Source organism: Notolepis coatsorum (assembly GCF_963971535.1).
Source record: "Notolepis coatsorum genome assembly, chromosome: 18".
NCBI classification, from domain to species: domain Eukaryota; kingdom Metazoa; phylum Chordata; class Actinopteri; order Aulopiformes; family Paralepididae; genus Notolepis; species Notolepis coatsorum.
The window spans coordinates 26,547,211-26,572,264 of record NC_140182.1 but is presented as its reverse complement, the minus strand read 5'-3'; the positions used below and the strand labels follow the sequence as shown (position 1 = coordinate 26,572,264).

At 44.8% G+C, this 25,054-nt stretch overlaps 1 protein-coding gene across 1 annotated transcript; it reads left to right on the top strand.

Moving 5' to 3' along the window:
* Positions 1-12,227: 12,227 nt before the first annotated feature.
* LOC311245289 (E3 ubiquitin-protein ligase TRIM39-like) lies at positions 12,228-13,775 on the top strand (the record flags this gene model as incomplete). The annotated part of the gene is made up of 1 exon (XM_084335125.1): positions 12,228-13,775. The coding sequence occupies one exon, from the start codon at positions 12,228-12,230 to the stop codon at positions 13,773-13,775; it is 1,548 nt and encodes a 515-aa protein (XP_084191251.1).
* Between the last annotated feature and the right edge of the window lie 11,279 nt (positions 13,776-25,054).

Below are 25,054 nucleotides of genomic sequence, written 5' to 3'. Positions count from 1 at the left end.
CTCAGTAGCATCAGCCACGAAAGCTGCTCATCTGTTTGAGCTGTATGTCATGATGACACGTAGCTCTACGTCTGTTTGAGCTGTATGTCATGATGACACGTAGCTCTACGTCTGTTTGAGCTGTATGTCATGATGACACGTAGCTCTACGTCTGTTTGAGCTGTATGTCATGATGACACGTAGCTCTACGCTCCGTCTGCTCATGGTAAATTGCTGCATTTATATACAGTAGTGCTTTTATCCAAAGTGCTTTACAATTTGTTCCTCACATTTTACTCATTCACTCACACATTCACACACCGACGGCGGAGGCAACCATGCAAGGTGTCAACCAGCTCATCTTGAGCAGTTAGGGGTTCAGTGTCTTGCTCAAGGACACTGCAACGTGCTGCCCGGGAGCCGGAATCGAACAGGGAACCTTCTGATTACCAGACGACCGCTCCACTTGCTGAGCCTGTTGGCTGACCCAACAACGTGTCTTGCTGTATAGTCCTTCGTAAAGCAGGAGGCTGATGCAGGTGCAGTGGTTTAGGTTCATGGCCTGTGAGCTGATTTTACTCTGTAACAAAGCAATGCGTCTACAAATACAAGACATCCAGAGTGGAATTCCCCCTTTAAGAAGTTAAAATGTGATATGAATCTAGTATAGAGTGCAGACGCAGAACACAGCAAAGTCATCTTGGACGGTTCTTTTTTATTAGTGATGTCACGCGTAACATCACATAAATATACTGCTCATATAACATCAAAGCACATGTTGTAAGTTATGAGGTAACGGTGCAGTGGTTAACTGGTACATCTCAGACAGTCAGATCAGTGGTTAACTGGTACATCTCAGACAGACAACATTCAGATCAGTGGTTAACTGGTACATCTCAGACAGACAACATTCAGATCAGTGGTTAACTGGTACATCTCAGACAGACAACATTCAGATCAGTGGTTAACTGGTACATCTCAGACAGACAACATTCAGATCAGTGGTTAACTGGTACATCTCAGACAGACAACATTCAGATCAGTGGTTAACTGGTACATCTCAGACAGACAACATTACAGACACAGTAGTGAGATGCTCCACCAGACACACAGTAGTGAGATGCTCCACCAGAGACACAGTAGTGAGATGCTCCACCAGACACACAGTAGTGAGATGCTCCACCAGACACACAGTAGTGAGATGCTCCACCAGAGACACAGTAGTGAGATGCTCCACCAGACACACAGTAGTGAGATGCTCCACCAGAGACACAGTAGTGAGATGCTCCACCAGACACACAGTAGTGAGATGCTCCACCAGACACACAGTAGTGAGATGCTCCACCAGAGACACAGTAGTGAGATGCTCCACCAGAGACACAGTAGTGAGATGCTCTACCAGACACACAGTAGTGAGATGCTCCACCAGAGACACAGTAGTGAGATGCTCCACCAGAGACACAGTAGTGAGATGCTCCACCAGAGACACAGTAGTGAGATGCTCCACCAGAGACACAGTAGTGAGATGCTCCACCAGAGACACACAGTAGTGAGATGCAAGGAGGCAGGCTGTGGTTGTGGTGAGAAGGGAGGGAGGATAAACAGTCTGATTAGACTGTCCCAGAGAAGGGAAGGGTAGTGTCTCTAGATCCTATAGCCGAAAAGGACGTCTGCGAAGACGGAGGTAGGAGGGATGGAGATAGATAGAGGGGGCAGGAGACATTCCTACTGGAGACGCCAGACCAATAGCCTAATAGGCCGATGCAAGTAATGTTGAGGGTGTAGACTACCCTACTGTTGGTCTGGGGAGGGTGTAGACTACCCTAATGTTGGTCTGGGGAGGGTGTAGACCACCCTACTGTTGGTCTAGGGAGGGTGTAGACTACTCTACTGTCAGTCTGGGGAGGGTGTAGACTACCCTACTGTTGGTCTGTGGAGGGTGTAGACTACCCTACTGTTGGTCTGGGGAGGGTGTAGACTACCCTACTGTTGGTCTGGGGAGGGTGTAGACTACCCTACTGTTGGTCTGGGGAGGGTGTAGACTACCCTACTGTTGGTCTGGGGAGGGTGTAGACTACCCTATTGTTGGTCTGTGGAGTGTGTAGACTACCCTACTGTTGGTCTGGGGAGGGTGTGTAGACTACCCTACTGTTGGTCTGGGGAGGGTGTAGACTACCGTACTGTTGGTCTGTGGATGGTGTAGACTACCCTACTGTTGGTTTGTGGAGTGTGTAGACTACCCTACTGTTGGTCTGTGGAGGGTGTAGACTACCGTACTGTTGGTTTGTGGACGGTGTAGACTACCCTACTGTTGGTTTGTGGAGTGTGTAGACTACCCTACTGTTGGTCTGGGGAGGGTGTAGACTAGCCCAGGGGTTCCCAAACTTTTCAGGCCAGGGCCCAGAAAATAAGGCGTCAGAGAGCCGCGGCCCAATGCACATCGTCAGGCTTTTTTCTTTTTTTTTTTTTTTGCCAGGCGACCGATTTTTTAAGCCAAATATCACTTCAATCCTATTAAGTTAGTTCAAGTTAGTTATTCATTTATATGTGCTATTTATGAGAGGCTAACTTGTTGCAAAATAATAATGATAATAATAATAGCCTCATTAAAATACTATTGTTGCTTCGGTTGTTTTCAGCGTTTTATGTGCATAATCTGTTATTTAGTTTGAAATGTTCGTTGAAATAAGTAGATTTTTCGTTTTTGTTTATTTATTAAGTTAATATAAAACCATATAGTCACATTTTAGAATACAATAGAATAGAATTTTAGAATACAACTAGAAACACTGTCCTGGCCTGCTTCTAAGTTCAGTGGCCTGACAAAAAAAAAAAAAAAAATTTAAATCATCTCGCGGCCCACCCGTGGCTGTTCGCGGCCCACCTTTGGGTCGCGACCCCGACTTTGGGAACCACTGGACTAGCCTACTGTTGGTCTGTGGAGTGTGTAGACTACCCTACTATTGGTCTGGGGAGGGTGTAGACTACCCTACTGTTGGTCTGTGGAGTGTGTAGACTACCGTACTGTTGGTCTGGGGAGGGTGTAGACTACCCTACTGTTGGTCTGTGGAGTGTGTAGACTACCCTACTGTTGGTCTGTGGAGTGTGTAGACTACCCTACTGTTGGTCTGGGGAGGGTGTAGACTACCCTACTGTTGGTCTGGGGAGTGTGTAGACTACCCTACTGTTGGTCTGTGGAGTGTGTAGACTACCCTACTGTTGGTCTGGGGAGGGTGTAGACTACCCTACTGTTGGTCTGTGGACGGTGTAGACTACCCTACTGTTGGTCTGTGGAGGGTGTAGACTACCCTACTGTTGGTCTGGGGAGGGTGTAGACTACCCTACTGTTGGTCTGTGGACGGTGTAGACTACCCTACTGTTGGTCTGTGGAGGGTGTAGACTACCCTACTGTTGGTCTGTGGAGGGTGTAGACTACCACCTGCCTCCTCTGATACATGTTTCTCTTCACCTGACAGCGAGGAGTTTCACTGGGAGCGAGTGACACGTGGAGGTTAACTATCTCCCAGATCCTCCCGACAGGACAGGCTCCCTGTGGCATAGATCAGTATATAATATAATATTTGATATGGTTGCAAATACCAGAATTGTTTTCTATTTGATACAACATACCAAATTTCAGTCTTGTCGTGTGTGTCTGTGTGTGTGTGGGGGGGGGGGGGACCCTGATGTAAACAGGTCTGCATCCCCTTAACAATTGTGTGTTTTTGAGCCGTACTGTATTGTACCCATTCTGCAATCTGTTAAATAATGTTTTCATTAATTAATTCATTCATTCATTCATCAAGAGGATCAGAACGACATGTCTGTTTCCAGGCTTAGAGCTCCCTCTTGTTGCTTTTCGGTGAATTACAGTCATAGTAGATTCTACCAGATCGGTTCTAGTCCTGTTGAGCTAAACACAGAGATGAGAGGAAGATCTCACTACCTTCTATTTATCATCATGAGAAATTTATTGTTTTACTTTATTTAACCAGGCAGGTCAATTAAGAACAAATTTGTGACAAAAGGAGCTTGAACCAGAACACTATTGAACACAAATGATACATACATCACAATACATGTTTACAGATGTGTTTAAGTCACAATGATATGTTGAATAGAGAGAATTTGTATGTCATACATGCAGACTACCGTTACATTAAGAATTGAAAATGGGGGACCCTGATGTAAACAAGATGAAAGTCTTTCTCTGGTCTGCATCCCCTTAACAATTGTGTGTATTGAGCTGTACTGTACTGTACCCATTCTGCAATCTGTTCATTAAAATGTTCAATCAATCAATCAATCAATCAATCACAATACATGCTTATTCCATGTACTGTATTTGTGATTGATTGTACATGGTCTTCATTCCAAATAATTGACTAAACTTAACTGTTGCATAATATAACTCTGTTGAAACAACATATTTAACTCCTAAATGGGGCGACAGTGGCTCAGGAGGTAGAGCGGTCATCTGGTAGTCGGATGGTTCCCGGTTCGATTCCCGCTACTCCTGGGCGCCTGATTACTTTTACCAGCGGATAAATCCTAGATTTATAGATCCTTGAGCAAGACAATTAACCACCTTGCATGGTTGGCTCCGTCATGTGTGAGTGAATGGGTGAATGTGAGGAGCAAAATTGTAAAGCACTTCAGATAAAAGCGCTATATAAAATGCACCATTTACCTATTTAAAAACCTACCATTTAACTATTTAACCTGCATTTTTTTTTTTTACTTCTAACTGTTTCAACTGCATTTAACTCATAACTGTTTAAACACCATATATATATATAACTCTTGTTTAAACTGCACAGGGGGATATAGATCAAAGGGTTTTAGTTATCATTTTCACAACAACAGCAGGTCTAACATTTTGGGTAATTTTACATCAACAACCTTAAAATATGCATCAAGATTGAAAAATACGCTTTTCATTGAATTGAATATTTTAGGGGCGGGTTCTGTGAATACTCCAATCATTGGGCAAACAACTGTGAGGAGGGAGGGGCTTAGTGACGTCACTTTGCAGATATGAAACTGAAAGTCCAGCCTGAACGGCAGAAACACGCAGCAGAAATCTTTACAAAGAGTTTCACCAAACTTTCCGGGGGCCTGTTTACACGTGAAGAATATAGCCATTTAAAGGTGAGTAGGATTTGATTGAGAAGGAAATACACAAATGTCATAAGAATATATAGGAATCCGTTTTTACATGAATTTACACACCCAAACCTCTGACCATTATATTTAATGGCATGTACTTTGATGGTACCATAATACTAGCAGGAATGAGTGTATTCTTGTTCATTTTGACCTCATCAATTTACGTTTGACTTTATTTGCACTGTGTGTCCAACTTATTCTAACTATTTGGTGAGACAAGCGCCTCTGTGGCGCGGGGCTGGAGCAGGAGGGAGACATGATTAGCAGTTGGAGTCGTGCCTGGCGTCATTATGGCCAATCGAAGAACAACATGCGCCTGGTATATTATATATAACATGCACGCGCTCGCGAGAACGCGCTGCGCTCGGCTCGGATCGTTGTGTTTACCTGCGGCGCTACCTCGCATTATCATAACAATAGCCGCTATAGGCTGGTGTCTTCAACCAGTCTGGGACTCTTTGTTCAACCCCCCACCCACCACCACTCACCCCCGGACAACAACACACTCTGCAAACAGCAGCAACCCGGGACATTCCATATCTACATCACAAACTTCGGGACTGAGTAGATAATTAATTAATCTTCTCTTTATTTTTATTATTTATATTAAAACTGAATCAAACCATAAACAAGGTTGCCTGTTGGGATGTTAGATCCTAATGTGAAAAACTGATTTTATATGTCTGCACTTTATGTGCTCATTTTATGCCTGTCTTAATTCTGTTGTGAAGCACTTTGAGCTGCAGTTTCTGTATGAAAGGCTATACAAACAAAGTGTATTATTGTGCGCGAGGGAACATATGCGCATGCGCGCGGGGCCGCGCGTGCGTGTGCGCGCGCGCGTGCGCGCGGCGTCATTATCCTGCGTGGCGGCTCAGCCCATAATAACAACGCAACGCTGGGTATATAGGAATAACTTCCACCGAGGACAGAGATCCAATATTAAGCCGCATCATCCATTTATGAATGAATATAGATCATGTATTTTCCTGTATGTGTCCATATAGCCTACACCTATTGAAATCTAAAAAATGTTTCATCAGGTTTATCCCTAAACAATCAATCCATGCCAAAGCTTGATTGAGTGATTGATTGATTGAAAAGTTTATTAACAGATTGCAGAATGGGTACAGTATAGGGGTGGGAATCACCAGTTTCATCATGATACGATACGATATCGATTCTTTGGACAACGATACGATATTTGCCGATATCACAAAGTCTCTCACGATACAATACGATACGATTAGATTCAGGTGCCTGCGATCGATATGAGATGATATCATATGCCCATTTAACACAATCAGTAACATTTAGATCAACAAAAAAAAGGTAATGAAAATATCATTTGACATTTGTATTTTTGAGCTCTTCCAGACATTTAAAGGAAAATCAATCTATTGTTTTTAATACAAATAGACCTCCTGTTCACTGTAAAGTGCCACGTTTTTATATATTGAGCTTTAAACTTTAAGCTACATTTTTTGGAACTCAAAACTCACAACCTCCCTCTCCCAAACCGTTCCTACAACAATTTGTTGATGTTGCATGATCATGTATAGGCCTACATTTATTATGTATTATATTGTTTATGTTTAAATAACATTTAAACATCAAACTCCTCTGACCTCATCTGGTCTTTCCAAAGACGCGCGCACACACACACACAGAAAGGGAGAATGCTATGCTGTAACGTCTACACACACGGAGCTACTGCTGTTGTTCTTGGGCGGATATGAGACTCGCCACAGGATTTTCAAAATAAGAGTATCGATATGAATCGATCTTATTACATCGCATCGATCCGATTCGATTGTTGATAATTACATCGATGTATCGATCTGGATCGATGTATCGTCCCACCCCTAGTACAGTACAGCTCAATACATACAATTGTTAAGGGGATGCAGACCAAAACTTTCCTCTTGTTTACATCAGGGTCCCCCATTTTCAATTCATCATAACATATATGACATACACAACATACAGATAGACAGTACTGCTACATCTATACATTTATGACATACCAGATTTGCAAATACAGTACTGTTTGTGATAAAGTGTCCAGAAAAAGAGTGTATATACATTTGACGTAGAAACTGTACATTGGAGGAGGTTGGGTGGGTGGGGTTGGGTGGGTGGGGCGCTGTACATTGGAGGTGGGGGGTCGGTAGGGGACACTGTACATTGGAATACTGACAAAGCCATACTTGGTAATTTACTGTACAATTGGGTTAGGACATTTGTAGGGGCCAGTTTCGAATTGCAGTCTCCCGTAGGTGTTTTTTTTAGAGTGTTTTTGAAGGTGGGTAGTGATTCACATTCCTTTACAGCTGTGGGTAGGGCGTTCCACATTGATGTGGCATAATTGCGAAACGTGTTTAGTCCCTTGTTTGAGCCGAATCTGGGTTTAACATGATTTGTGGAGCTCCCTCTGGTGTTGTGATCGTGGTATTCACTGACCTTTGGGAATATCCGCCCCGCGCCCAGTATTGTGAAACTCCGTGTAGCTCCGTACAGCTGAGCAGCTCTAGGGAGCCTCTATTTTGCGAGCCGATATAAGTCTGTGCAGTTTTCCCCCTGCAACGGGTCAAATGCATCTAACATGCTTTGCGTCGTCGCCATTCATTTATGCCCACGTCGCGTGGGCAGACCTAAATTAACGTTACATTAGCTGCTTAAGCTAACTAAGCTAAGAGAGAGAGAAACGGAGAGAGGAGAGGGGAAGGAGGAGGGGCGGGCAGGCGGGGGCATTCTGTCTGTGTGTGTGTGCGCGCGTGTGTGTTTGAAAATACCAGATGAAGTCAGGAGTATTATTATATTGATATTATTTACTGAGGATGGACAGATAATGTTGATATTTAAACATGAATACATAATGAATGTATTCATGATCATCATGCAACATAAAACAATTGTAGGAACGGTTTGGGAGAGGAAGGGGTTTTAGCTTGCGTGTTGTGAGTTCCAAAACATTTTACTTAAAGTTTAAAGCTCAATATATAAAAACGTGGCACTTTACAGTGAACAGGAGGTCTATTTGTATTAAAAACAATAGATTGTTTTTAGTTTAAATGTCTGGAAGAGCTCAAAAATAAAAACGTCAATTGATATTTCCGTAGCCTTTTTTTAGTTGATCTAAATGTGACTGATTGTGTTAAATGGGCACATAATATCGTCTCATATCGATCGCAGCCACCTGAATCGAATTGTATCGTATCGTGGCAGACTTTGTGATATCGGCAAATATCGTATCGTTGTCCAAAGAATCAATATCGTATCGTATCGTGATGAAACTGGTGATTCCCACCCCTACAGTATGGCCCATTCAACATCGATTATCTATCGTTCAGGATGTAGGAACGTTTAACTTTTTCATTCACACATTCATACAAAAATACCATCTAGAATATAAATGTTTTTATCGTTTTCTGCAGTAATTCCTAGAACGTGAGATATAGGCATAAATGCATATACATTATCAAATGCCATTTGTTGCCGATACACGCTATATTAAACATTTCAACTGTACATGGTCCTAAACGTTATGACTGATCATGCGCGGGTGAACGGAGGGGGGGGGGGGGTTGTTTATAATTCCGTGATCGTCGTTAAATGATTTATGTAGTATGGGTGATGTATAGATCAGAGCAGTTTGCATCGATAATAATAAACAAAAACGCTGAAACTCATGGCAGCCTCCTCTTACCGTTGGGCGATGATACTGGAGCAAACAGATTCCAGTTATGTGATGGGGATCGAGGCGATCCATTTCCGGTTTGTATAATACTAATACACGCCCAAATCATGTCGATTATTGAGTTATGGCAGCGATCCATATCCACAGTGTGTGGCTAGAGTCCTGGGATGATATGCGAGTGGCTGGACGGATTTAGGAGACGCACCGATATCCAACCGGCATATCCGGTTTGGCAAGTCGCCGATCATCCACCAGGTGGCAGTATTGAAGCGTTGCAGAGTTGTGCTGAGTCCCACAGCATCAGACAAGGCTCCGTGAGTGAAATATGAATACTGTTGTGAAGGGCCAGATTAAACCGAATATATATATTTATTTGTATATATATATTTAATTGTATTTGTATATTCTCTAATATTCCCTGATATCCCTTGTATATTCCTTGTACAATATGCATTGAATATCCATTCTAGCCTACTGAACATCCCATAATAGTCTCCATTCTACTATTGGTCGAGACCTTGGTGCCAGGCTGCCATACCCCCCAGACCCAGTTCAGACGTACCGCTCAACATGTACGAACAAGTCCTAGTTCCGCGTAGGAATCTGGCTACCGCACCACTAACGGTACTATTTGTTCATAGTGCGTATATATACTGCGCTACTAAAGTAGGACTCCCTTTTTAGTCCAGTTTCTTACCCTCCAATAGAGTGACAGACGTAAAGCCTCCCCGCGACGCCACGTGTGGGAGTAAGGCCAAGTTCGGCCTACCATCGGTATTGAGACATCGTGTATATTAATATTTGAATAGTCATATTTGGCACTATATCGTCGAGTTGGACGTAGTCTATTAAGCTAATAATAGTCTATTCATATGTAGTGCTTCGTGCGGTGAGAATACTATCGTAGTCAGTACCCCATCGTTTCGGGCAGAGAACTGGCTGCTTATCCAGGGTGGCCGACCCCATGTGAGGCTGCACCCGAGGAGCCCCAGAGCCGACGAGCGAGTGGACCTGCATACCGGATTATTCTACCGACGACAGCCCGCCTTCCCAGGCACGGATTATGCTTTGTATACAGTGATTATTCTATGGATAAAGACCAACACTGCCGTGTGTTGGAAACCCCCCCCCCGGAGAGGACGACAGGTGAGGAGACGCTCTACACGACGAGGTCGCTTCACGTCTCTCCATCGTGGACCGGAGGAAGCCGGCCCACAGAGAGTCCAACTGCTTTCATCTGTGGATCGAGGATCGCTGAGGCACCGAGCCGCACAACCGTGGGTTCTCCCAGGATACCCTCGGCCAGACGGATACAGCCAGACTCTACCCCCCCCCCCCTTCTCCAGTTGTCTTACAAGCGACCGGAATTCCCCCCTAGTGTATCCAGTTCTATAATCATTAAAGTATCATTGCTGTTATTCCTTAACTATTCCAGGTCGTATATGTACCACCTGCGCCTTCAGAGATTGGACATTCTCTATTGATATACCGACGAATACTCTTGCCATAAAAGTGCATACTAATTCCCATTCATAAATGTGATTGATTTGATTAAGTGCTTGCTCTACACACCATCGCTGTGTAGAAATAAAGACCTATTTCTAATTCGTACATTTGTGTTGGATCCGTTTCATCTACGTGACAGTGTTCATCATAATATATTTATGCCGAGTACTGGGTGGCCGAATATTAAGTACAAAGGTAGTGGTAGTAAGTATCATATCTAGTAATACAGTCAGGGAATTGTACCCCTCAGTTACAAATACCATGGCGAAAATATGAAATATGATCAGAATAACGTTGTACGCCGTGATCTGGCAGAATTCGTATGAACTTGAAACCCGTTGTACGACGTTATTGGCGGAGAAAGTGTTAACATGCAGGGAACTAATGGGATAACTGGGGATGTTGTTTGCTCCTGACAAGAGTCTCAAAGTCTGGGGTGATGGTAGACAAAGCAACTCTGAGGTCATGCTCAATGTCCAATCTGTTCCTCCGCTTTGTCTTCAGCTGGATCAGAGCTGAGAAGCCACTTTCACAAAGATAGGTAGTGCAAAAAAAATTATATAAAATATATATATATATTTATTTTACTTTTTTTATTTTATTTATTTTTTTACACACACATCCGCGACTCACTCAAAATGGCCCCGCGACCCACCAGTGAAAATAGCTCAGAGCACCAGCATCTGTGCGTAGACGTGGTCTGGCCTGGTTTCGTGCTAAAACTGTACTGAGCCAGCGGATCTGTATTGAACTATAATAGATTGAACATCTTCCATAACGTGTGCACAGAGTACACCCTGTTTGTTCATATAAGTAATTTTATATTTATTTTGCATTGATTATGCTAAGTAGACGCAGGGCAAACCATTGACCATTTAACAAAACGTACTATAGACCTATTGCCCTTTTCACATGTAGCCTACATATTCATAATCATGAAAGATGAATTGTTTAAATGTATGTTTAATCCAGTAAGAATAGTACTAGGCTATATAACATACATCTGTGCAAGTAGATTACATTAACAAAACGTATTGCTCTTTTGACATGTAGCCTACATATTTATAATCATGAACGTTTATTTGGAAGTATTTTGTATTCTGTACTTTGTTTGAAAGTGGTCAGACAGTTTCCTCTGTGTGTAATACAGACAGTATTCACATTCATAAATAACACTTACAGAAAAGCTGATTGTGCACTCTAATAAAAGCCGTTTTGTTCAATGGAAAAATGAATTGAACTTTTTCCTTTTTATTTTTTTTACCGTGAAACCGTGGTATTTTTGCCCAAGGTTATCATACCATCAAAATGTCATACCGGCACATGCCTAGCCACTAGGTGTAACGGTACACAAAAACCACGGTACGGTTACGATACGTACCTCGGTTTTGAAGTCACGGTTCGGTACGGGTTTTCGGTACAGTGGGGAATAGTTTGGCTTTCCATGTTCCACTCAGGGGTGATGTAGTGTGCAGTAAGTAATTGTACTTGTAGGGCTGTCAACGAATATTCTATATTGAAATTAATAATCGACTTGTAAACAAATAAAAAAAAATAAAAAATTATATTAGATTGTGAAAAAAACAGCCCCCGTGGGTGGTTAACATACCGTTGTATTCGTTTGGTACACTACACAGCCGTTCGGTACGGTACACACTGAAACGGTTCGGTACGGATATGCGTACCTTTACACCCCTACTAGCCACACCACCCATCTTGGTGCAAGCGGGTTCCCTTCGAACCACCATGTTGGGCCCAAACAGCCAGTGCATGCCTTGTGCTTCACTCAAATAGAGCCCCATGTGTTTGAACACGGTGAATGGTTGCTGGCAGCTATACTGTATTTATCATTTGTTTTTCTTTGTTCACAGTTATGGCCAGTTCCAGTCTGTCAGAGGATCAGTTCCAGTGTTCCATCTGTCTAGATGTGTTCACTGACCCGGTCACCATCCCCTGTGGACACAACTTCTGTAAGACCTGTATCACGGGCTACTGGGATAGCAGAGACCGCTGCCTGTGTCCCATGTGTAAGAATGCCTTCGAGAGGCGACCGGATCTCAAAGTCAACACTTTATTCTCTGAAATGGCCGCTCAGGTTAATAAACTGGCTTCAGTTGAAGATGAAACCAAGCCTCCGGAGCGAAGTCATCTTGTTGAGTCTGGAGATGTTCCTTGTGATGTTTGTACTGAGAAAGCGGTCAAGGCTCTAAAGTCCTGCCTGGTGTGTCTGGCCTCTTTCTGTGAGAGTCACCTGCAGCCTCACCAGATCCTGGCTTCCTTCAAGAGACACAACCTGATTGATCCTGTGGAGAACCTGGAGGACAGGGTCTGTAAGAAGCACAAAAGGCCTCTGGAACTGTTCTGTAAGAACGACAAGATGTGCGTGTGTTTACTGTGCATTTTCTCTGACCACAAGACCCACACGACTGTACCCATTGAGGACGAGTGTGAAGAGAGGAAGGTAGAACTGGGAAACACAGAGTCACAAGTACAACACATGATCCAGGAGCGACAGAAGAGGGTTCGGAAGATCAGGAACTCTGTCGACCTTGGTGAGAGAAACACATCAGAAATCATTAAGGCAGCTGAAAAGACCCAGAATGCTTTAGAGAAACAGGCTGAAGAAATCATCAAAAAGCTTGAGGAGGAGATCAACATGTTACTGAGCAGGAGCTCAGAGCTGAAGATACTCTCACACACAGAGGACCAACTCCACCTCCTCAAGAGCTCTGCATCCCTCTGCACCCTCCCCACAACCCAGACCTTGATTGGAAGGAAGCTCCAGTTTGACCGAGGCCCCGTGGAGGCCGTGGGGAGAGCTTTGGAAAAGATGCAGAAGACGCTCTCTGAGACACTAGAGGAGATGGGAGTGAACACAGTGAGACAGTATGCTGTGGACGTGTCTCTGGACCCGGACACTGCTCATCCTCGACTCCTTCTCTCTGAGCACCGCAGACAAGTGAGGCGGGGAGACTCCAGACAGGCTCTCTCCTATATTCCCAAAAGATTTGAGAACTACCTGTGTGTCCTGGGGAAGGAAGGCTTCGTCTCTGGGAGATTTTACTATGAGGTCAAGGTGACGGGAAACCTCTCCTGGACGATAGGCGTCGCCACAGAGTCCATTGACAGGAAGAGCGCCATCCGGTGGAAACCTGACAACGGGGTCTGGTCTGTGAGATTGCACAGTGGTGTGTATACAGCTCATGCTGACCCTCCTGTCACCCTCTCCCTGACAGAGATGCTTCAGACACTAGGGGTGTTTGTGGATTATGAGGCCAGAGATGTCTCTTTTTACAACGCAGACACTGGAGCCAACATCTACAGCTTCAATCGCTGCCCATTCCATGAGAAACTGTATCCGATCTTCTGGACGGGAGACGTGAACCCGCTGACCCTCCGCCGAGTCAGTCAGACCGACTGAAGCAGTGATTTGACAAGGCAGATGAGTGGTGGCAGAGTGAGGGGAGTATGGTGTATGTTGGACTGTATGACCTGGACAATGAAAGACAGGGGAGGAAGCAGTAAGAGAGGAAGTGAAGATAGGGGGTGGTAACATTATTATTATTATGATTGTTAATAAATAATATATGAATATGTGTATTATTATTAATAATCATATATATTACTAATAATAATAACATCAACAATAATAATATTGATATGATTATTAATAATACATTCGATTTGTGCGTTTTACAGTGCTCAAAGACTCTTTACAGAATGGGATAATACAACTGGGTCAAAACTCAAAAGTAAAATTAGTGAATGTGGATTTGAGGCTGATTTAAAGAACAGTAGGGTGTTGGCAGATTATTTCTTTATTGATTTAAAGGACGGTAGGGTGTTGGCAGGTGGTTTTTGATGCTGTTTTAAAGGATGGTAGAGTGTTGGCAGGGAGGGTTTTGATGCTGTTTTAAAGGACAGTAGGGTGTTGGCACTTGGCAGGTGGGTTTTGATGCTGTTTTAAAGGACAGTAGGGTGTTGGCAGGTGGGTTTTGAGGCTGATTTAAAGGACGGTAGGGTGTTGGTGTTGCTGATGTGAGGGGAGGGCATCCCAGAGGGAGGGGACAGCTGCTGCAAAGGCCCTGTTGCCCCAGGTCTGGAGCTTGGTCCTGATGGGAAGTAAGAGGTTGGTGTCAGCAGACCTGAAGAGACAGGTAGGGGTGTGGTGGTGGAGGAGGTCAGAGAGGTGGAGGAGGTGGTGGAGGAGGTCAGAGAGGTGGTGGTGGTGGAGGAGGAGGAGGTCAGAGGTGGAGGAGGAGGTCAGAGAGCTAGAGGTGGTGGAGGTCAGAGAGGTGGAGGAGGAGGAGGTCAGAGAGGTAGAGGAGGTGGAGGATGAGGTCAGAGAGGTAGAGGTGGTGGAGGAGGTCAGAGAGGTAGAGGTGGTGGAGGAGGTCAGAGAGGTAGAGGAGGTGGAGGATGAGGTCAGAGAGGTAGAGGTGGTGGAGGAGGTCAGAGAGGTAGAGGTGGTGGAGGAGGAGGTCGGAGAGGTAGAGGAGGAGGTCAGAGAGGTAGAGGTGGTGGAGGAGGAGGTCAGAGAGGTAGAGGAGGAGGAGGTCAGAGAGGTAGAGGAGGAGGTCAGAGAGGTAGAGGTGGAGGAGGAGGTCAGAGAGTTAGAGGTGGAGGAGGAGGAGGTCAGAGGGGTGGGGTGGCAGGCTGTTGAGGGCTTTGAAGGTGAAGTATTTACATACATTACATTGTTTGGGAACAGGTGATTGATAGGGGAACGTCACCCAAATCAAGAATTCCAATGTTATTTCTATGTCCTAGGAAAGTTCAATCAATATTTGTGAACATGCGCTACTCTCCCCCAAAGCCAGAAACCAGAGAAGTAAGACTCAACTTGTGACGTCATCAGGTATAAAGTCTGGAGCTGCTCCATAGACAGTAGAAGGAGACTGATTTTGTTCTGTTGATTTTGTTCTGTTTTTGTTATTGGACCAACAGGACAAATTATTTGTATATACCTAATTTTGTGTTTTCAGTATATGGTGATTTTTTTTTTTTTTTTTACCCTTTTCTTAAAATGTTTCTATTCATGTTCTCTTATGTTTGGTGATAGTTTAAGAATTAAAGTAATTCATCTCTAAAGCAACATTAAAGAATGGCTCCTAATATGTCAGAATCAGAACCTTACAAACCACGTTCATTATACTAACTGATACTGAATCTGATTCTCTAGAAGCTCTGAGCTCAAACTACTGATGGACAAAGTGCATAAAGATGGCTGCCTCCATTCCCTGTGGTTAGGGGTTCCATTCCCTGTGGTTATGGGTTCCATTCCCTGTGTAGTAGAGTAGAAGTAGAAAGCTTTATTGTCATTGCACTGTAACACAGTACAACGAAATGTGTTTATGCAGCACTTAACAAATTATACACACACTACCACACAACACATTCCATGTACCCATACACACACTAACATACATACATTAGTGTACCCATACACACACTACCATACATTAGTGTACCCATACACACACTAACATACATTAGTGTACCCATACACACACTAACATACATACATTAGTGTACCCATACACACACTACCATACATACATTAGTGTACGGTACCCATACACACACTACCATACATTAGTGTACACATACACATACACACACACTAACATACATACATTAGTGTACCCATACACACACTACCATACATTAGTGTACCCATACACACACTAACATACATTAGTGTACCCATACACACACTAGCATACATACATTAGTGTACCCATACACACACTACCATACATTAGTGTACAGTACCCATACACACACTAACATACATACATTAGTGTACCCATACACACACTAACATACATACATTAGTGTACCCACACACACACACACTAACATACATTAGTGTACCCATACACACACTACCATACATTAGTGTACCCATACACACACTACCATACATTAGTGTACCCATACACACACTAACATACATACATTAGTGTACCCATACACACACTAACATACATACATTAGTGTACCCACACACACACTAACATACATTAGTGTACCCATACACACACTAACATACATTAGTGTACGGTACCCATACACACACTAACATACATACATTAGTGTACCCATACACACACTAACATACATTAGTGTACCCATACACACACTAACATACATTAGTGTACGGTACCCATACACACTAACATACATACATTAGTGTACCCATACACACACTAACATACATACATTAGTGTACCCATACACACACTAACATACATACATTAGTGTACCCATACACACACTAACATACATACATTAGTGTACCCATACACACACTAACATACATTAGTGTACCCATACACACACTAACATACATTAGTGTACCCATACACACACTAACATACATTAGTGTACCCATACACACACTAACATACATTAGTGTACCCATACACACACTACCATACATTAGTGTACCCATACACACACTAACATACATACATTAGTGTACCCATACACACACTAACATACATACATTAGTGTACCCATACACACACTACCATACATTAGTGTACCCATACACACTACCACACCACATTCATGTACCCACACTCTGCTACACATGCACTTATTCACAAGAACAAAAATAAAAAGCATTGCAAATCTTTTTTATTATTATTATTATTATTATTATTCGTACATGGAATTGTTACAGTCCAACAGTGTCTTCAGTGCATATAGTTCACTTAATATGATGATCCACTAAATTCCATGACCGAAAGGAACAGGAAGAAAACTTTTTTTTTTTATCCACTTTCTCCCATTTTCTATATTTTCTCCCATCCCAATTTTCGTATCATCCAATTCAACCCTCCCCTGTCACGGACGCTGTTTCTTGCCTCCCACAAGCCGGCTGCAATGTGGACTAAGTCATACATAGCACAAGTCCCCTCCGGTACTTGAGGTAACAGCAGTCGCATCTTTTCACCTGCGCAGCTCGATCTCTCAGTGGCGAGGAGTAACGCGTGGGAGGCTCACGCTGCCCCCGACACTTCCTGATTCTACTGCGCAGGCGCACCAACCGACCTGTAGGAGTCGCTGTCCACAACGCCCGATCCCCACCCATCAGTTTCCCACCCCCTAATACGGCCAATGTGTATTAGTACGGACGACCAGCTAAACTGAAAGCAAATGTGGAGCGCTGGGCTCGAACTGACGAGCCCAGCGTCTCCAGCATTTCGTGGCGAGTGCCTTGCCCACTACGCCACGTAGCCGCCCAGGAAGAAGAAAACTCTTATTGTACCTGCCCCTACACACATACAGTACACTGATAGACTCTTCATAGTGCAATGTTTACCAAACCAAATGTACATACATATTTTGAAAAAATTAAAACATCAACACAATGACATTAACATAAATGAATACATTTTGTCTATCTGTTAGTTAAATTGCATATTTACTGAGGTTCATTCATTTATACACATTTGTCTATATACTGTGTATACTGTTGTATTATATCATGTATTATTCTATATTATACCTCTATATACTATATAATTGTATCATACAGTAGAGAAAAAGATATTGCACCTTAGTAGTCAATGACATTATTGCACATGTCCCAAACATCTGTCGTATTGCACAGACATGTATATATTATAGTGAGGTAGATGTCGTATTGCACAGACATGTATATATTATAGTGAGGTAGATGTAGTATTGCACAGACATGTATATATTATAGTGAGGTAGGTGTCGTATTGCACAGACATGTATATATTATAGTGAGGTAGATGTAGTATTGCACAGACATGTATATATTATAGTGAGGTAGATGTCGTATTGCACAGACATGTATATATTATAGTGAGGTAGATGTCGTATTGCACAGACATGTATATATTATAGTGAGGTAGATGTGGTGGCAATATACAGATTGCCAGCTCCAGACAGTTGGCCACAAACCCATGCAAAGTCAATGGGGTCGAACTCCTGTCTGCACAAGCTAAGTGAAGCTCACTGAAATCTACTCCACAGTGCAACACAGAATAGATCTCAGCGAGCTTCAGTTAGCTTGTACAGACAGGAGCTCGAGCTGCATTGACTTTGCATTGGTTTGTGGCCAACTGTCTGTAGCTGGTGTGAGGAACAGCATGGATTGTGTTTCAAGTTTCTTTAATAGTTGTCATACAGAAGTACAGAATACTTTCATACAAAATGCTTCTTACTGTTACGCTCCAGAGACTGTGCTAGACAAGATAGTATCAAATAACATACTATAGCATGTAATTTAGAAGAAGAAAATGAGGTCACAGTGTTCGGTATAGACATATGTACAATGTTCTGAGTTACCATATAATATACAATACTATGCAGTGTACTAATGTACAGTACTATATAGTGCAAAGCAGAAATGGGATGAGGTACAATTTAGGTACAATTTACAGTAAGGTGTACGAGTTGTAGTGCAATCCTTCATCAATAAATATAAAGTGTGGGGAGTGGGTGCTACAGTGTGTTTGTTTAAAGTGGGTGTGTGCTATAAAGTGTGTGGAGTGGGTGCTACAGTGTGTTTGTTTAAATAATAATAATAATAATAATGGATTGGATTTATATAGCGCTCTTCTCTGACTGACTGTTGCTCTGACTCAGAGCGCTTCACAGAGTCCATTATTCGTTCATACACAGTCATACCGGTGGTGGTAAGCTACAATTGCAGCCAGAGCTGCCCTGAGGCAGACTCACGTGAGTGTGTGCGTGTGGATGTGTGTGCTATGTGCGTTTGGTGGTTGTTGTTGTGTAGTGTTCATTGTTCGTTTAGCAGCCTGATGGCCTGGGGATAGAAGCTTCTTCTGAGTCTTTCTGTGCTCGCCTTGAGACTCCGGTATCGCTTGCCTGACCGCAGCAGTTCAAAGAGGCAGTTGTTCGGGTGACTGGAGTCTTTAATGATTCTCTTAGCCTTGCCCTTGCAACGCTTGTTGTAAATGTTCTGGAGGGTGGGGAGCCCCCCTCCAATTGTGCGTTCGGCTGAACGTGTCACTCTTTGTAGTCTGCTTCGGTCTTGTGCAGTGCTATTCCCAAACCAGGAGGTGATGTTGCCGGTCAAGATGCTCTCTATTGTACATGAGTAGAAGTTCTTAAGGATCTTCTGACTGACTTGGAACTTCCTTAGGCGCCTGAGGAAGTAGAGGCGTTGTCGTGCCTTCTTCACAACACTGTCGATGTGTGTGGTCCATGTCAAGTCCTCGGATATGTAGGCTCCGAGGTACTTAAAGCTGTTGACTCTCTCAACCGGTGCCCCGTCGATGCTGAGGGGGCTGTAGTCCTTGACCCCCGACCTCCTGAAGTCCACAATCATCTCCTTTGTTTTGCTGACGTTCAGGGAGAGGCTGTTTTCCTGGCACCATCCCGCCAGGACCTTGACCTCTTCCAGGTAGGCCCTCTCGTCGTTGGCAGAGATGTGCTGAGAAAGGACTCATTATTGCCAAGTAAGAAATAGAGCTAGGGTTCCAAAAATCTGAACTGTCCCTTTAAGATGAGATCTTTGTACATCTCCATGAGGACATTGTAGTCAGCAGCACACAATGTATGAGAACAGACATGATTAATAAACAAATACATTAATTAAAGGGGAATTCCACCACAAAGCAACATTTTCAGGCGTAACTAATGAATTCTCTCTATGTTGCCAAAGCGCTTTCTGCTCAGTAGCATCAGCCACGAAAGCTGCTCATCTGTTTGAGCTGTATGTCATGATGACACATAGCTCTACGTCTGTTTGAGCTGTATGTCATGACGACACGTAGCTCTACGTCTGTTTGAGCTGTATGTCATGATGACACGTAGCTCTACGTCTGTTTGAGCTGTATGTCATGATGACACATAGCTCTACGTCTGTTTGAGCTGTATGTCATGATGACACGTAGCTCTACGTCTGTTTGAGCTGTATGTCATGATGACAGGTAGCTCTACGTCTGTTTGAGCTGTATGTCATGATGACACGTAGCTCTACGTCTGTTTGAGCTGTATGTCATGATGACACGTAGCTCTACGTCTGTTTGAGCTGTATGTCATGATGACACATAGCTCTACGTCTGTTTGAGCTGTATGTCATGATGACACGTTGCTCTACGTCTGTTTGAGCTGTATGTCATGATGACACGTAGCTCTACGTCTGTTTGAGCTGTATGTCATGATGACACGTAGCTCTACGTCTGGTGGTTTATGTCTTGCTCAAGGACACTGCAACATGCTGACCGGGAGGAGCCGGAATCGAACAAGGAGCCTTCTGATTACCAGACGACCGCTCCACTTGCTGAGCCTGTTGGCTGACACCACAACGTGTCTTGCTGTATAGTCCTCCGTAAAGCAGGAGGCTGATGCAGGTGCAGTGGTTTAGGTTCATGACCTGTGAGCTTATTTTACTCTGTAACAAAGCAATGCGTCTACAAATACAAGACATCCAGAGTGGAATTCCCCCTTTAAGAAGATAAAATGTGATATGAATCTAGTATAGAGTGCAGACGCAGAACACAGCAAAGTCATCTTGGACAGTTCTTTTTTATTAGTGATGTCACGCGTAACATCACATAAATATACTGCTCAATATAACATCAATATCATCAAAGCACATGTTGTAAGTTATGAGGTAACGGTGCAGTGGTTAACTGGTACATCTCAGACAGACAGATCAGTTGTTAACTGGTACATCTCAGTCAGACAGATCAGTTGTTAACTGGTACATCTCAGACAGACAGATCAGTTGTTAACTGGTACATCTCAGACAGACAGATCAGTGGTTAACTGGTACATCTCAGACAGTCAGATCAGTGGTTAACTGGTACATCTCAGACAGACGAGGAAATTCAAATCAGTGGTTAACTGGTACATCTCAGACAAACAACATTCAGATCAGTGGTTAACTGGTGAATGAAAACTTTATTTAACAGATTGCAGAATGGGTACAATACAGTACGGCTCAATACATACAATTGTTAAGGGGATGCAGACCAGAGAAAGACGTTTGTCTTGTTTACATCAGGGTCCCCCATTTTCAATTCATAGTGACATTTATGACATACACAACATACATGACATTTATGGCATAGGGACATACAGGTATATAGTACTGTTACATTTGTGACATATATGATATGCAAATATACAGTACTGTTACCCATAGATCCTGACAGAGTATATACATATGATGGGGATGAGACTGTACATTAGGAGGGGGTGGGTGGGTGGGAGAGAAATATACATACGGTGGGGAGAGAATATATACATATGGTGGGGAGGAGACTGTACATTAGGAGGGGGTGGGTGGGAGAGAAATATACATACAGTGGGGAGAGAATATATACATACGGTGGGGAGGAGACTGTCTATTAGGAGGGGGTGGGGGGGTTTGGACATTTACGGTGGCCAGTTTAGAATTGCAGCCTCCCGTAGGTGCTCTTTAAGAGCGGTTTTGAATGGATTCACATTCCTTTACAGCTTTGGGTAGGGCGTTCCACATTGATGTGGCATAATTGCGAAACGTGTTTAGTCCCTTGTTTGAGCCGAATCTGGGTTTAACATGATTTGTGGAGCTTCCTCTGGTGTTGTGGTCATGGTATTCACTGACCTTTGGGAAGTATTTTGACATGTACATGGGTACCTTAGTCGTATCTTGTAGACCAGGCCCATTGCAAGTTGCTGTACTCTGTCGTCCCAGTGGTTCCCAAAGTCAGGGTCGCGACCCAAAGGTGGGCCGCGAGCAGCCACGGGAGGGCCGCGAGATGATTAAAAAAATAAATTAAAAAAAAAACTCCAAAATTTTTTTTTTTTTTTGTTTATTTTTTGTCAGGCCACTGAACTTAGAAGCAGGCCAGGGCCCCGTTTCATGTACCTGGATAACTGAGTTAGCCGGATAACTTTAGCTGGATAACTGGGTTAGCCTGACTTTCCGCTTTCATGTACGTGGATTTTCCAGATCACCATGCCAACAGATCCAAAAGTTTGAGCCTGCTCGAAAGCAGAGTTCAAGTTCAAGTTAGCCCGATCACGCAGAGCCACGCCCCCGCAAAGAAGTGACAGCTCGTTTCCTGAAACTATTCCCACAGTCTACGATCTGCATTATACCATTCTGAATTACGTTTTTGTGCTCCATTCTTCCAGAGGGGGCTTTTGAAATGTAAAATAGACCCAAAATGCTGATATTAAATTCACTTTGTCCTAAATAATGCACGTTATATATACCGTGGCGACGGTGGCGCTCGCTCGTGCGATGTACACAAAAATGTGGTTATTTTAATTGTAACTGGGATTAAGATGTCTGATGAGATGCGCTGTTTGACGTATTTGAGAAATTGAATGAGCCGTTGACGTCACATGAATGAATGAGGATAAAGAAATAAAACTTCATTCAAAATAAGGAATATTCTAAACACGGGTCTCTCGTTCATTAATGTATAAACTGTAGTGCCGAGAGATGGGAGTCGGAGACGGTAGCTCGGTAGAGCGAACAGCTTTTATTCAATACACAAAATACAACAAGCTACTGCTCCGTTGCGTGCAGAACGACTCGTGTGTGGTGGCAGGCAGTGCCACCTCATATAATGTTCGGGCGGAACTCTTGTTCCTAACAATAGTTCCGTGGGTGAATTATGTACCATTAATAATCACTACACAAGCCCCCCCAGAATTCAACCATGGTCAAAATCTCCACGGCGGGGAGAGACCACGACCCGGCCGCGGCGTGAGCGGACAACCCGGGGCGCGGTGCAAGCGATTGCGCCCTCCACGGCGCCCGGGGGCATGAACCGGCCACGGTGAGTGCGGAAAGCCAGGGGCGGGGAGGTAGGGGCGGCGCAAGCGCCCGTGTCCTCCCCGACACCCGGGGGCACAGACGTCGACGAGGCCAACGGCGGCTCCGTCGTTGGCGGGTCCCGGGGTAGCGGCGCACGGCCTCGGCGGGGGGAGAGGGCCAGCTCTAAGGGCTGGGAAATGTCTACGTGGGCGGGTTCCATCTTGTGGTGGTTGTACCCCACCTCAAAGGCGAGCCTTCGCCAGTCCTCAGGGGCCTGTGGGCTAGGGTGTCCGGTGGATAGGTCATTCAGCAGCGTCGGACCCGAGTGACCAATCGCGACGTCCTCCCGGCGTAGACTGGAATCTGCAGTCCCGAGGGCCTGGATGTCGTGGTCGGAGGCCTGTTCCGAGCCCCTGTTGACGTAGTCGAGGTCCGGCTGTACAACTCCGACGACGACGTTGGGCTTCTCGGCGACGTGTCTCGCGGCGCACTCGGAATCGTACGTGAGCTGTTGTCGTGCCGACCATGGCTCCGCTACCTTTGACTCAGACGTCGTGAGGGGTTCGTGGTCGGTGAAAGCTGTAAGAAGGCCGCCGTATGTCGCCTCATCGCGGACACATGCCAACGAAGCCCGTGTCTGTGCGTTTATTAGGCGGCCATGTCTAATGTCCACGAGGAGACCGTGTGCACCCAGGAAATCTGCCCCCAGTAGTGGGAACGAAATGTCGGCCGTGATGCAGTCCCACGTGAACCGCTGGCCCCCAAAACACAGTTCCACGGTCCTTGTACCGTAGGTGCGGATAGGGGTATCGTTGGCGGTCGTCAGGCGTGGACCTCTATTATCGCCGGCGGTGTCCTCTTTCGTAGCTGGCAGGACGCTCCTCTGAGCTCCGGTGTCGCAGAGGAATTTGCAACCGGAGAGTGTGTCTCTAATGAAAAGCAGCCGGTCCGACATACCTGCGCTCACCGCTGCTACTGGGCGCCGGTGTCTGCGTTTCTGCGTTATGCCGAAAGTGCAAGGGGAACGGCATCTTGTCGCCCTGGCGCCGAAACGTGCGTGGTAAAAACACAGGCCTGCGGCAGCGCTGCTCCTGTTCTTCCTCGCCCCTCCCCCCTGCGGCGTGTAACCGCGAGTCGAGGCTATTAGCCCTGGGGTAAAGTGTCGAGTGGCCAGGTAGAACCGATCTGCCTCCTCTGCCAGAGCAGGGGGATCCACAATGTTTGTATTGGCTAGTGCCGTCTGTACCCGTGGCGGCATGTGTCTGAGGAACAGCTCTTTAAATAAAAAGTTCGGCTGCTCGGCGCCCAGCAGGTTCAGCATCACCTCCATATGCGCCGACGGCTTGCTGTCTCCCAAGCCACGTATATCCAACAAGCGTCGGGCCCGCTCAGACGGCGACAACTCGAATATTCTGAGTAGGTGCGTCTTAAACGCCTCATATTTATTCCGTGCAGGCGGAGCTGTTATGAAGCCTACCGTCCTCGCCGCTGTAGTGCTCCCGAGGCTCGAGACGACGTGGTAATATCGCGCGGCGTCGTCGTCAACCCCTCGTAGGGCGAACTGCGCCTCCGCTTGCGCGAACCACGCCGCCGCAGAATGCTCCCAAAACTCCGGCAATCGAATAATAACGGCATCGTTTGCCATGTTCGGTTCGGTCCCTGATACTTCAGCGAGACCAACGTCGGGGTCACCAGTGTAGTGCCGAGAGATGGGAGTCGGAGACGGTAGCTCGGTAGAGCGAACAGCTTTTATTCAATACACAAAATACAACAAGCTACTGCTCCGTTGCGTGCAGAACGACTCGTGTGTGGTGGCAGGCAGTGCCACCTCATATAATGTTCGGGCGGAACTCTTGTTCCTAACAATAGTTCCGTGGGTGAATTATGTACCATTAACAATCACTACAAAACAATGAATTTATCCCATCTGG